The following is a 15309-nucleotide window of genomic DNA, read 5'->3' as shown; positions in this document are numbered from 1 at the left end:
AAGTGGCAGTTATGGGAAGCTATGTATTAAACTATTAAAAATATGTGATGCTGCTATGTCAATGGGTATGTATGTGTTGTTATTGTTTAAGTTTGGACAGAGAATACTCTCTGTAGGAGACTTTTGTCTCTTGGAAAGTAAGTCTACTGCGTAATTGTGTGTAATTTCTGTGTTCATCAATAAAATTCTCATCCATTCTGCCCAATCTTCCTTAGTACTTCGCTGAGAAGCCTCCCCAGCTGTCCGTAATCGACCATCATTAACCTGTATAGAAGTTGTTCAAACCACTAATAGAAAAAAAATCAAAACTGCATAACTTATACTCCTCTGAATTATGCTCTTGGAAATCTTATTTCTAGATTCCAGTTCCGCCCATTTGAAACTTAATATTAGGGGTCCACTATAATGTGCATATTAGAGTGAATTAGAGCCTCTGGCTTCAAGGAGTCCACATCTGCTGTCTCACTCCTTTGTATCACTCCATGTGTCAGGAGATATGATTAGCCAGAAAAAATATTTAATAATTGCAATTTAACTTAAATAATTTTTTTTCAAGCAATTAGAAGTGATGGTACATGGAGTAGGACAGCAGATGTGCTCCCGGCTTCAAGTATGTAAAGTTTGGTATAAAGTCAGCTATGTTAGCTTAGCCCTGTCCAAGTTAGTTGGAGTTAGCTTTCAGTTAGTTAGAGCTAGCCTAGCTGCTAGCCACATAAGCCAGTTATCAAGCTAGTTATCTATATAAATAGAGATGATCTTTCATTGTATAGCTAAGCTTTCCTAATAAGAAAACATTAACTAAATCAGTTACTTTCTCTCTCTTTCTCAGTTCAGTTTATTCTTCTTACATGATATCACACCTCTAATGGCTGACACCCCGTTCCTATTTCTCCGCCACCTAATATGGCTGTTCCGCTACACTGTTCTCCTCGTCCTCTTATTGTACCGCTTCCAACAACAAAATTAACAGATAAAATTTACTTGTATGGCAACAATTCACTGCAGCTGTTCTCACATCGAATTGTTAATGTTTCTGATATTCCAGAATGGTTCCTCACTGAAGAGGATCATCTTCTCTGACGCATAAATCCAGCATATCTCAGCTGGATTTCGTGTACCACATGGTCATTATGCTCCTCCTTCTGTCCTTATTCTCATGTCATTGGTTAGGCTTGTACGTTGTTAATCAGGCACCACCAGATGTCATTAAAAAATAACAATGTTTGGTTGGTTTAAATTTTCATATATAAAACTCAATGAAACTTAATCAAACCAAAACGTGATTTTATTTTTTTCTTCTAGACTTTCTCCCAGCTATAGGTCATGGCATTTGACCCTTTACTTCTTTTTTTTCTGCCTCAGCATTAGATCCCCAATTCACACTCCCGCTTATTTTTCTTTATTTACTGATTTTCATTCTATATTTCGTTAACTAATTCACATATATTGTGACTGAGTATTCGTCAAGTACACAACTTATCACAAGAGAGTACCTGATGGCCTCTGAGTTTGTGAGCATCAGATCCATCTTCATAAGGATCATTCTCCGAATCTTTTAAAGGATCACTAATGACCTCAACAGGAAGCCTTCGGTTCAGTCTTTGAGAAGCTGTAGTCCCAAGGATTAGTGGTTCATGTCTCTGTAACCGCCCTTCAATTTCCTCAAATTCCTTGTGCTACAGTAATATAAGTCTTTTAGATATGTTCAAGACAAAAGGGCATTAATATCACACATTAAGCTAAATAAAAATGAAAATTGAATATGGAAAACTACCCGCAAGCGATATTTCAGTAGAAGTTTGTGTATTGATGGAATAAAAATTGTGAAATCCTCGCCTAGAGCATGGGCCAGACAACAAAGTGCATCAATAGCATCCGTCCGGAGCTCATCATTTTTCCTGTAAGTTAGAAGTACAATTGATAGTCACCAGATAACTAAAAATAAAAAACCAAGAATGTAACTGCATAAATACGGATTACATGGATGTGTAAACCCCTGCTTCACAGTTTAAAGTTTGCTTCGAAATAAACCTCCATATAATCAATAATGACAGGCAGAATCAAAGATCTCCTTAATTATAATGCATTTAATTATTAAGCCAAAAAAAACTATATGAATACAATGTGACCCATTCGTATATATTTTAAAAAATTTAGAACTGACAGACTCACCCATCCAAAACTAGCTTCAAGTGATGCACAAGAGAGGATATATGACCAGTGACCTAAGATAAACGAGAAAACAAACAATCAACACCAAACAAGAGCAATAAGAATATCATGCTAAGTAGCATAAACTTGAAGCGTGTGAATAGAAGCAAGCACAGTGGTCAACCTGCACACAAGGAATCAATCTGGTCAAAGTTTTAATAGCAGCACGTCTTATGTCTACTGAAGCATCCACTTTAAACAAACGTATGAGAGCAGGAAGAAGTAGATGCATATGTTCATCCAAGGTCCCTACATAACCGAGAACAAAAAAGTTGTCATGGTTTGCCATTTCTGCCCAAAACACTTACATCACATGTTATAATTTCATTTTGAACAGTAAATTAATCAGACACTATCCAATGAAACAAAAAATAAAACCTGTTTTCACTAGTAGTGTCACCCTGATAGGAACACTGATCAGTAGATGATTTATTAATACATGGCAGAAGTAACAGTCGATGAGTTATAAGTAGTTATGTACTTTTTATGTATTTAGGAGAAAGTAATATATTAGGGGCATATTAACAGAATATGTTGTAGTGGGGTCAGAAAGGTATTTGTTTGTGTTGTTACTTGTAGTAACTGCTAAGTGGCAGTTATGGGAAGCTATGTATTAAACTATTAAAAATATGTGATGCTGCTATGTCAATGGGTATGTATGTGTTGTTATTGTTTAAGTTTGGACAGAGAATACTCTCTGTAGGAGACTTTTGTCTCTTGGAAAGTAAGTCTACTGCGTAATTGTGTGTAATTTCTGTGTTCATCAATAAAATTATTCAGTTTAACCGGCACTCTATCACGCCCACAATTTCTTTCTTCTGAATTTAAGATTGTTAGTAAGCATTGTTTGCATGTCACAGCACAAATCCATTAAAAAATTAAAAGGAACCTGACAAAGGGTGTTATTTACAATCTTACAAGTCAAGGGAATTTATTGCATCAATTACAAGCACAAGAGGTAAGTTGCACATTAAAATAAGTTGAAAGGTCTTGTGCAATTTAGCACTTAAATAAAAAAAATATACACAATATACTACATGAAAGAGTACTAACCACCAAACACTTCAAGAGTGTGGAGAATATCAAGAACATATGTGTAGTTGTTGCACCGTTCTGCATCACTAATAACCTGAATACAACCCGGCAGAATAATTGGAAGATATGTTCTAAACTCATCATTAAGAGCCAAGCAAAGTTGTTCCACTAGGTGAAGAACCTAGAACATTCAAAAAATATAGATTAATAATCATAAACCACAAGTTAAAATCCTTATGGCATTCTGCCTAAATTGGAAAAGCGGCAACACTAACTGGATAGCCACGGGGAGGACGATTTTGTGCTGGAAGAGTGAATGCTGACCAAAATTCGGATATTAGAGAAAGCAAGTCTTGCAAATATTTACGAATGTGCTGCACAATCAAGTCATACTCAAGCACATGAGCAGAATAGAAAATAATGACCATAAAAATATTGGACATATTTTGAAGAGGCTGAGACCTACCTGCCGCACAATAGACACCAGAGTTCCAAGCTTCCATGTTATGAAGTCCTTAACATTTTCATCACACGCGCGAACAGTATGAAAGAGGTCAGGCAAAACCTACAAGAAAGGAAAGGCGAAAGGCATGATAAATCAATAGAAAAACTATTTTACCAACCGTTAATAATTTTTGGGTTTGAAAAAGAATTCAAATGTCATAAATAAAATACAAAGGCACCAAACCGGAAGCCGAAACAATAATAGTAAAAAGAATAAATGGCAGGCGAAAGTAGGCTAATCACAAATGTAAGGTTAAGAAGTAAGAACTAACCTTTGGCAAGTACGGAACACAGCCGAGCCCCATTGACTGACCTCGCATTACAAACAACAAACACAATCATATTGGCAATGAATATCAGTAAATTATAAAAGATTTACTGTAATTTGACAACTTCCGACCATTGAAATAGAAGACTTACATATCATTCATTATAAAAAAATGTGTCAAGACAAAGAAAGTAAACTATCAACTTCCTTAACTCAAATATTATTAACACAGGTTCATCAACATGGAGCAAAAACTCAAGGCCGAACATCAAAACCATGCCATGTGCAACCAATACAATATTGGAAAATGTTATTCAAAGCTTCCTTTACTAAATTTGGCATACGAAAAAAATCAAAATGAGGATTCTGAAATCAAGAAACCATGCAATACTCAATTGAGATTGCACCATTTCGATGGGACACACATTTCATAGGAGAGATACAGAATAGCAATCAGACATGTAACAATCTGAGGCTAATAGATCCTTTCGAGAATCAGATTGTTATCACGTGAAATTTTATGATAGTTTAGTAAAGCAAACACCAAAAACGGGTGCAAATTAAAAAGCTCATAAAATAGAAGAGATAAAAACAGAGAAAGTAGAAGCAGGATAAGGAAACAGGACAGAAAATAGAGGAGGCAATTATATAAAACAATTTACTTTTATATTACTTTAACTATTCAAATACACTTAAACCTCATAATTGTGATGTGAAATTAATTTTATATCAATTTAGTTTATCTAAAAATGATTAAATAGGGGATTCTTTCTGGGGGAGTTTAGACAGAGAAAGGTGAAGATGAAATAGTGCCCAAGATATAAGATTAAGGTCACATTAATATATCCTTATCTTGCACTTATATTATTTCTAGAAAAGTTGCATTCTCTGTTTCTGGTGCATCACAAATGATCCTTCATCAAAATTTGTTAGGAGTTTGGAATAACATTTATGTATCAGGTGCATGGAAAGCACTAAACTAAACAGAACCGAACAACTATTTCTTCTTGTTTTATTTTTATAAAAGAAGAATGCAGGGGAGTGCATATGAGGAGGATAATGAATCCTTCCAAGTCTACACAGAAAACAAGAGTGAATAAGAAAAGGGAAAACACAATAGAATGCCTCTTTCATTCTGGCATACCTTAAATATGAACATGAGAGAGCCAATCACTTTTAAGTGGTAAATACCAAGTGAAGGATCCCGTAGTATACGCATGAGAGAATTAATTGCAACCTGAAATCATAAAAGAATACATATATATGAAAACAAGTGCTGAAAAGTTAAAACATTAAAAAGTAACAATTATGTGCTACCGTGGAATAATAGTCATCTGATGAAGCAAAAGAAGGCCACAGATCCGCGGGAAATTCATCCATAGTCTGAATTTGTTGATTTGAATCACTAGCAGGACGAGTAATTTCTCCATGAGGCCCTGGCAAAGCTTTTTGATTTCTTTTATGCATATGCGGATCTAGAGCACCCATAATCCCGAGAACCTGGCAGAGTCCAAGGATAATTTAATTAAACATACGTGCCTGTATTATAAGGAATTATTTATTTAATTCTGACTATTACCTTCAGAACTTCACGCCTGGTCGACCAAACTAGTTCACCATTCAGCAATTTTAAGAGTAAGACAAGTAACAGCGGATACTCGTTATATGGAGTTATAACATACCTGTCAAAATAGTGAAGTAAATCTAAACTATATAGAAGAAATTTAACATTTAACTTGGATATCTGATTCAAACTCAAATTTAGTCTTCATATGATCTTCACCTCCAGAAAAATATGTAAACAAATCAAACCTAATTACCTAAATATATAATTTGAAGGGGAAACCACTTGGAATGTAAAAATTGTAAATGGTGAACCATTTTTACATTTTGTTAATAAAAAATAGCAAAAAATGTCATCAAGATAATAAACTATTTTATTACTATATATACTAATACTACAAAACAAATATACTAGCAAAAACCAACATGAGCATACCCAGTACTCTGTACAACTTGACCTAGTGTAGCAACTGCCACTTCACGTTTGGAGACGGCTGCTCCATCCAACAAAGCTTCGACTATTAAAGGCATGAGTTCAGGAATGTATTGCCTCATTGCAAAACCACCCTAAAAAGAACCAAAATCCAAATAAGCAGGATAAGGAGGAGGAGGAGGAGGAGATGAAAGAAGACAAAAATTTACTAACCACTCTGGCTAGATCCCCCACAGTGACAAGGACTCCACTAACAATTCCAGTATTGGCATTAACATCATTAAGTCTGGCCACAAGCGCCTGATATAATCAAAGTATCACTAAGAAACAATATAAAATAAAACAAGAATGTATCTTTAACACCACAATTAGTAAAACCTTGTGTACTGGAGCAATGTATGGAAGTATAAGCCGTTCACAATTCCTTATCAAACAGCCAAGTAACTTTGCACTTTCTTCTTTGCATTTGCTATCAGCACTGCTGACATAGCAAGAGAATAAAATGGACAAAGAATAGGAAAGTTATTTGTTCTACCAATGCATTTCTCATAACCGTTAATTTTTTCAAATATCAAATTATCAACAAAATAGAAAGAAACAAAGCAATCCCACTTCAAAATTACCTCTGCTCTAAGTATGTTAATAGCTGTATAAGATGGCGACGAAGAGCTGGAAGAACATATGCGGGATTTTTCTCTGATAACCTTCCAGCCACAGAAATTGCATACTCTCGAACATCGAAGTCCTGCAAAACTAGCCTCTTTAATATGAACATGAAGTAAAAAAAATGAAGCTCCGAGAACAAATTACTGGAAAATAGATTCCTACTCAACTTTGTAGGAGCATATGTTTCTAAACCATTACCACAACTTTTTCAGGGAAAGGTGATATGAGGACTAATCTTTGCATACATTCTTTAATGGATGAATAACACAATTTTGTCGACAACAAAATAACCAAGCACATTCAAATTACAATTTGAGAATGAAGGAAAATATAAAATTTCACCATCAATAAAAACACAGTGCTCAACAAACTCAACACAAAAGGTTAAAGCTTATGGCCAACATCACATTTTCTGAGGTGTAATTCCCAAAGATATCCAGTTACTACCTAAACTTAACATCCAGCACAACTGCCTAGATAAGAATCATCCCACAGGGCCAAATGAAAACTAAACAACAGCAAAATAAAATCTAATCTAAAGGCCATAGCATGACATCTTCCCATTATAAGGTATCTAGTCTACTCATACCTCGTCATTTAAAGCAGCAAATACTGCACTCAGATTGTCAGCCTGTGCCAAGTACTCATCAAAACCTCTATCACCATGGAGAGATGTAAAGATAGAGTGGCGTACAGTAACGTCAGCATCTGCAACAGCAGAAATGAGAATTTTCTCCACAAGCTGCATAAAGTCCAACATCAGTTAGTATTAGCAACAAGCATGTCATATAAGTTTGCATCATTGCATGAAATTAAGATCCACTGAGAAAAATAAAAGGACTATAGCCTAGTGAGTAGAGACCAAAATAAAAAACACCTGGTCTGCAACACGGAACTTATAAGGCATATGCCTTCAGAAGAAGGTAATCCCCAAGGCATGAAAGTTATGATGAAGGAGCAAATAACTAAAATTCACAGTTCAAAATGGAGAGTAGTGAACAAATCAGGAATCCCACTCCATCAGAAGAGGATGGCAAAGCCTAACGAAACTATATGCCCCGGTAGTATTAGGGGTTGCCACTGACACTGTGGTTTTATATCTAACACATTCCCTCAAGTAAGAACTCTTTGGTCTTGAATTGTGAACAACATACAGGTTTGCTCGACATTGTGCTGAAATTCAAAACCTCTGAATTACCAAAAGGTTTACCGTACACTACAAAATCCTAATCCAGAATGGCCACAACCCCAAACCTGCCCAAGTTAGACTTCAGATGGGCAGAACCAAGCAAAGGACAAAGGCTCAAAATAAAAGCCTTCTTACGGTGTGGGTTCTTAGAATATGGAAGATTTCAAGAGCTAGTGGAGAAATTTTTTGAAATATCTATTAAAAATGTAACTAAACAAAAGATATGAAACATATGACATATCAGAAGTAAATTATTTGTTAACACCAAACCTCCTCAACAAGGCGACGACGCTTCCCTCCTCCTGATCGGTTCAAACGGCTAGAACCAAAATGTGCACACAATATACCAGAGAACGAATTAGAAACTATTTTGCAACAACATAGAGCTGCATCTTTTCGTGTAGCTCCATCCTCATCATCCAAATAGAGAACAACTGATTCTCTAACAAACTCAAGTAGGTCATGGCCCTGTATCAACAGAGTAAAATGAGGTTACAAGCTCTGGCCATTTTCAAATCATTTTAAAAATACAAAGCAAGATGAAAAATATATTAAATATAACAACGGTTCACTATAGAAAAAGAGCATACAAAACCTTGAAGTTAAAACGAGCAAGAGTCTGCAAAGCAAGCTGTACAAGAGCAGAACCACTAAGCTCTGAGAATTGTTGAGAGGCATTCGTTGTTGTTCCTCTGCCCATGCTTGTCGCAAGCCTCCCCAGGTGATAGTGGGATTTCAAAAGAACCATAGATATGCTATCAAGCAAGCGGTCTTGTATGGTAGGCAGCAGAGATGGAATGCTAATGTAATAACATATGCCCAAATAAAAAATACCTTTTAAAGTTAATCACTGCAAAGGTAGAATAATTTATTCCAAACCAACCCTATACCTTGTACATATTTGCTCAAGAGCTTCCACAAGTACAGTGTAAAGATAGAGTGGCGTACAGTAACGTCAGCATCTGCAACAGCAGAAATGAGAATTTTCTCCACAAGCTGCATAAAGTCCAACATCAGTTAGTATTAGCAACAAGCATGTCATATAAGTTTGCATCATTGCATGAAATTAAGATCCACTGAGAAAAATAAAAGGACTATAGCCTAGTGAGTAGAGACCAAAATAAAAAACACCTGGTCTGCAACACGGAACTTATAAGGCATATGCCTTCAGAAGAAGGTAATCCCCAAGGCATGAAAGTTATGATGAAGGAGCAAATAACTAAAATTCACAGTTCAAAATGGAGAGTAGTGAACAAATCAGGAATCCCACTCCATCAGAAGAGGATGGCAAAGCCTAACGAAACTATATGCCCCGGTAGTATTAGGGGTTGCCACTGACACTGTGGTTTTATATCTAACACATTCCCTCAAGTAAGAACTCTTTGGTCTTGAATTGTGAACAACATACAGGTTTGCTCGACATTGTGCTGAAATTCAAAACCTCTGAATTACCAAAAGGTTTACCGTACACTACAAAATCCTAATCCAGAATGGCCACAACCCCAAACCTGCCCAAGTTAGACTTCAGATGGGCAGAACCAAGCAAAGGACAAAGGCTCAAAATAAAAGCCTTCTTACGGTGTGGGTTCTTAGAATATGGAAGATTTCAAGAGCTAGTGGAGAAATTTTTTGAAATATCTATTAAAAATGTAACTAAACAAAAGATATGAAACATATGACATATCAGAAGTAAATTATTTGTTAACACCAAACCTCCTCAACAAGGCGACGACGCTTCCCTCCTCCTGATCGGTTCAAACGGCTAGAACCAAAATGTGCACACAATATACCAGAGAACGAATTAGAAACTATTTTGCAACAACATAGAGCTGCATCTTTTCGTGTAGCTCCATCCTCATCATCCAAATAGAGAACAACTGATTCTCTAACAAACTCAAGTAGGTCATGGCCCTGTATCAACAGAGTAAAATGAGGTTACAAGCTCTGGCCATTTTCAAATCATTTTAAAAATACAAAGCAAGATGAAAAATATATTAAATATAACAACGGTTCACTATAGAAAAAGAGCATACAAAACCTTGAAGTTAAAACGAGCAAGAGTCTGCAAAGCAAGCTGTACAAGAGCAGAACCACTAAGCTCTGAGAATTGTTGAGAGGCATTCGTTGTTGTTCCTCTGCCCATGCTTGTCGCAAGCCTCCCCAGGTGATAGTGGGATTTCAAAAGAACCATAGATATGCTATCAAGCAAGCGGTCTTGTATGGTAGGCAGCAGAGATGGAATGCTAATGTAATAACATATGCCCAAATAAAAAATACCTTTTAAAGTTAATCACTGCAAAGGTAGAATAATTTATTCCAAACCAACCCTATACCTTGTACATATTTGCTCAAGAGCTTCCACAAGTACAGTTGAAAGACCAGTAGAGAACATAATATCCAGAAGTCCACGTACATGAGGTTCCATGGCAGGCCCCATTGCTTTGGCAATACTTCCAATACAGGCCAAAGCCTCAAGAGAAGGTTTACTCCTACGTGGTGCAATCTACAACCACAGAGTGCCTAAACTGTCAAATCATATCTTTCTAACAAAGTATAGAGCAAAATATAATTGAATACACATCTAACTAGGAAATGTGACATGCAATAAAATAAATTATAGAGTGAGATTGACATCCAAGGACAATTTCTATAACATACCGCATCACGTAAGTGGGTAGTTATTGTCGGCAAATAATGGATGAGTTCCCCATCCAGAGCTCCAGCCATCTCTCCAAGGGCAATGAATCCACTATCACGATCTTGAGGCACTTTCAAGACAGAAAGAATATGGTTCATGCATATCTGCATGGAATTTCATCTCCATAGGCAAACAAATAAGTAAACTTCAGAGTTTCTTATGAGCTTAAAAGTCTTCGCCCAGTTTAAAAAACATAATTAAGTAACAGGGCAAAGTTATCATACTGTTAAGTAATTAGTAACAAAGCGGTCGCGCAGGAAATGTGCAATTCGAGGCAGCAATGAAGTTATGCTCAGGCGAACAAGACGATCCCGGTGCTCTAGGTATCTGAGAACAATTTCGGCGACTTCTCGGTATCTTGACATCATGAACTCACCAGTATTCCTGCCCAATCATATTTAATTACATATAAATCAAATACAAAATAATGAGAAGATTAACATTTAGCATCTAAAACTAATTTCACGAGTACCCAAAATAAAAGATATTCATTACAATCAAACAAATCTGCCCTATGATTATTGTCCACATAGACAAAGTGTAAGACATTGCTGATAACAGTTTCATATCCAATGGGAAAAACTGGCACTTCAACTTTTTAATGTTTTTTTTATAAATTAATAACTATTTAACTTTCAATTTGACCCACAGTTATACAATACTAATTCCCACCATTGGGCATCTCATGCTCAGTTGATGATAAACCATGCTACCATACTAAATCCAAGAGGGTGGCTACAATATCGTAGTTGGCTGATGAAAACTAAATCTGAAAGGGGATTTAAGCTTCATCAAGATAAGACAGGTAATTAAAAGGACAAAGGTCGGTTTCTTTATGAAAAATGACAGCTCAAAGATCAAAAAGTTCCAAGTATGACGAAAGACCAATCCCGGCAGTACGATTCTAATAGGCTTGTTGTTGCCATAATTTATCAACAAGTTTTTCAACAACAAAACGGATAGCAGTTAACAACCCGAATTCTACATTATATCAGTTTAATATATAAATATATGCAACAAAGTTTTTCCAAACTAAACTTCATGAAGAACCAAACACTAGTGACAGGTTAGTTTAACTAGTACTGGCGCTTGAATAAGTTAGGAAACAATTTCCAAGCTTGAGGAAACTGTGAAGATAAATCTGTTTACACATGTTAGGCAAACATGTATCTCTAGGCCTTAATAATAATAATGCTAAATAAAAATTATAGGTAGACACTATTTGTCAAGAATGATGGCTTGAATAAAATTGTAAACTTCTAAATATCAATTTGAGTGTTGAAAATTATATATAGCAACCTCAGAAGCTCTCCAACAGCAAGCAGTGAACCATGTATGCTGTGTACAGGGGCATTTTTACCCAATCCATCTTGTGTTGCCTCAAACATTCGATAGTACCTGCCATCAAATAGAAAATAAAGGGCTTAACATCTTATAGGGACATATTTTGTGATAAAGGATAAAAGCAAGGTAAGCATTTTGTGATATGAAAATCAGCAAAAAACCATATGCCTAAAGGATAATGACGTGCTTAAAACACTTCTCTATCAATCAAAATTAATTTCATTGCCATAAATTTGGATTAGATGCCAAAGGTATAGCTCCTTTTCAGTAATTATTCAAAAGCCATTTATATTACAATATTATTACTTACATGCTCAACCTAAATTTTTATTACTACCATTGATGGCATATATGACAAAATCAACAGTTGAATTAATGAGAAATTTCGTGTCATTTGTTCCTGAAGAACCAGGTGTGAAGCAGGGTAGCAGATGCTTATGCGGCACCCCTAGCTTTGACAATGATGCATGAACCGCTTCGAAAACAGGCCAGGCTTTAAGTATAATCAACCAAATGAAACTGTGATTCAACAGCCATCAAGTAGACAGAAATAATTTTGAAATGTCTGTTATGATTGTTCAAATTTAGCATAGTTATCAGGAAGTTGAATAGTCTTTCCTTACTTGTACACAATCAAAATTCAATGGTTCAAACTCTTAGATGGAACAGAATTTGGTTTATTTCATTTAGTTCAAAATTAATTTCCAAATCAACATAACTTAGTAACTTTATTTTCAGATGGATGGGTAATGTACTATGTCAGCAGTGATTATAATCCATAAGTACATGCTACATACTAGATAGATGCAATAAAATGCTAGCAATCTGTTAATAGAACTGTCACCAAAGGCAACAGGGGCGACAAAATAGCATTACTCATAGCTGACAAAATAGAATTGCTAGTTTGCTACACGCTTCAGGTTTATGATAGGTTTATGGAACTCAAAAAACAAGAACAAAGATCTAACCACTGCACACGCCAGCGTGTCTCACGCTTTTCAATAACACGAAGGCAGGCACGCAATGCCTCCACAGCCCGCTCACGAACTGGCAATGCCGGATCCCTCAAAGCAACCCAAATAGCATCAACGAACTCTGGCACGTGGACATTAAATACAGTTGAAGCATTTTCTGCCATTTCCTGCAAAGACGAAGTGAGAATTAATTAAAATAAAATAAAAATGACAGGAACCGAGAGAATTACTAAGAAAGATTGCACTGACTTTCAAAATTAAGACAGCGGCAAATCGTCGATACTCGAGTCTAGTCCCTCTAAGCCAATCGAGAGCAATTTGAACCTGTCGTTCAACTTCTTCAGCGTTCATAGCACCACCGGCTCTAGCAAGGTGACCGAGAACCTTACTAGCATGGAGCAAAACGTCAGGATCACGCTTGGCATCGAAGACATTCCTCATATAAGTTGAAATTCTGGAAACCTTAGAAGCATTCTCCCCTAAGGACACATCAATGAGTTCATCAATCGCCCTGAGGGCTCCGAGAATGTCTGTAACATCGGTGTTGTCGAGAAGAGTTGAGATCCGATCATATAATTGATCCATGAAACGAGAAAAGGCATCGCCGCTGAGGTCTCTGGCTTGTTCTTCTATGTGCTTCTTGAGAGATGGAGAGGCACCTTCCTTGGGGTTTGGACGCGTGCAGAGGTCGGAGAGGATGCGGTTGAGAGTGTCGACGTTGGTAGCGGCGGAGGGAGGGAGGGTGTGACGGTGAGAGGCGGTGCTCATTTTATTAATTAATTTGGATAAAACCCTAAATTGGAATTAGTGAGTTAATAATATGAAATATCTAGTGAGAGAGAAGAGAGAGAGAAGAGAGAGAGAAGAGAGAGAAGCAGGAAGTGGATTTGGATATGCAATTATGCATCACTCCCACTAACACTAACACTAACACTAACACTAACACTATATCAGATTATCATTTCATTCAAAAACACTTCATCAACATCAAATCATATCAAAAATTATTTACTTGCTAAATCTTCAGGTTGTGTAACAAATAACCTACAGACTCTGCTGCATACACTCAATTACTCATTGCTCTCTCATTTAATCCTATATTTTTTTTAATGCGCAAAAACGACCATAACTTTTATGCTGCTTCTGTGACAATTTTCGTAAAATCCACATTTTTTAAGACTGTGTTAGGTTTAGGAATCAAAGTAGAAGGAAACCAGAGTAGAAAATGAAATGATAAGTTTATTATTTAATATGATTTAAAATAGAAGAAAAAATGAGAGGAAAGAAAATGCACATTTATACAAAATGTATTGAAAATGAAAATGACACAAGTGTTCTCATTATTTATACTAGCATGTGTTGACAGGCACTCAATCCGCTTTCCTATTGTTTGTAACGTGTAGTATGTATATTATATTTATGAATTATAGTACTTTTATATTAAATAAGAGTATTTCACAATTGTGTTTATTCGAGTGTTGTAACTGAATCCATTTTTTTAAATTGAACATTCAAATGAAAATGACAAAAGTGTTCTCATTATTTATATATATATAATTATAAAGTATATCTAATTATTAAATTGCAAATTACATAATTAAATAATTTATTTTTAATAATATTAATAATATTTTTTAAGTAATATATAAACTAAGTTTAAGATAACCGTATCTCTGTTTATAAAATTCAATGAAAATCATTAACATCTTATGTTTTCTTCTCACTAATGTGTCTAAAAGTAAATATAACTCATATTTAACAATCACTTTTATATTTTAATCATTTCGCTTTCACATATTTATATTTAGTCTTTATTATTTGTAAATTTGATTGTAATTTGAAGTAATTATATTTCTTTTTTCTTTTCACTCCATCTTTTAACATATGTAATTACTATTTGTTTGTGAACTCAAAAATAACGAAAATAAAATTAAGTTAACTAATTTTACATAAAAATGAGTATAGGCAAAGAAATTTACTATATTATATTTATATTCACTTAGATTATTATTTTTTCAATTCATAATATAAAATGTTGAGTGAATAATTCACAATTAAACCAAAGCCTATGTCCTTTCTACACTTCTGAATGATTGTTAGAACCCTAAGCCTCTCTTTGTTTGAGGTGAAATAGAGTTGAGAGAAAAGGGTGAGAGAGAATGAAGAGAAAGTGAATCTTTCCCTCATTTGGACGAAAAGAGAAAAAAAAGGAAGAGAAAAAAAAGTGGGTGGAACCCACTACAAATGAATTCTCTCCTACTTTGGAGAGAAAGGGAAGAGAGAATTAATTTTTCTGTTGAAATCTCAAAAATGTCCTTCAATTTTGTTTATTTTCTTTATTTATTAGTTTTAAATAGCACTAATATACATAGATCTTTTTTAATATAAAAAATATCAATTAAAAAAATTTAATTGATATTATAA

At 35.2% G+C, this 15309-nt stretch overlaps 1 protein-coding gene across 1 annotated transcript in view; it reads right to left on the bottom strand.

The window, feature by feature from the left end:
- LOC109332651 (serine/threonine-protein kinase TOR-like) overlaps positions 1–13788 on the bottom strand; it is a 29260-nt gene extending 15472 nt beyond the window's left edge. The window contains exons 1-24 of the mRNA XM_019567666.1: positions 13135–13788; positions 12880–13052; positions 11867–11965; positions 10792–10951; positions 10528–10671; positions 10203–10372; positions 9908–10112; positions 9583–9780; positions 7270–7422; positions 6638–6759; positions 6393–6492; positions 6228–6314; positions 6018–6148; positions 5598–5700; positions 5336–5518; positions 5163–5255; positions 4023–4058; positions 3713–3811; positions 3522–3620; positions 3265–3427; positions 2336–2460; positions 2173–2225; positions 1775–1898; positions 1494–1676 (exon numbers count right to left, since the gene is read on the bottom strand). Coding sequence (XP_019423211.1) covers positions 1494–1676; positions 1775–1898; positions 2173–2225; positions 2336–2460; positions 3265–3427; positions 3522–3620; positions 3713–3811; positions 4023–4058; positions 5163–5255; positions 5336–5518; positions 5598–5700; positions 6018–6148; positions 6228–6314; positions 6393–6492; positions 6638–6759; positions 7270–7422; positions 9583–9780; positions 9908–10112; positions 10203–10372; positions 10528–10671; positions 10792–10951; positions 11867–11965; positions 12880–13052; positions 13135–13653 — 3522 coding nt within the window. The 5' untranslated portion in view covers positions 13654–13788. The remainder of the gene's footprint in view (positions 1–1493; positions 1677–1774; positions 1899–2172; positions 2226–2335; positions 2461–3264; positions 3428–3521; positions 3621–3712; positions 3812–4022; positions 4059–5162; positions 5256–5335; positions 5519–5597; positions 5701–6017; positions 6149–6227; positions 6315–6392; positions 6493–6637; positions 6760–7269; positions 7423–9582; positions 9781–9907; positions 10113–10202; positions 10373–10527; positions 10672–10791; positions 10952–11866; positions 11966–12879; positions 13053–13134) is intronic.

Source organism: Lupinus angustifolius, chromosome LG18 (genome assembly GCF_001865875.1).
Source record: "Lupinus angustifolius cultivar Tanjil chromosome LG18, LupAngTanjil_v1.0, whole genome shotgun sequence".
NCBI classification, from domain to species: Eukaryota; Viridiplantae; Streptophyta; class Magnoliopsida; order Fabales; family Fabaceae; genus Lupinus; species Lupinus angustifolius.
This window is presented reverse-complemented; position numbering and strand designations above follow the sequence as displayed.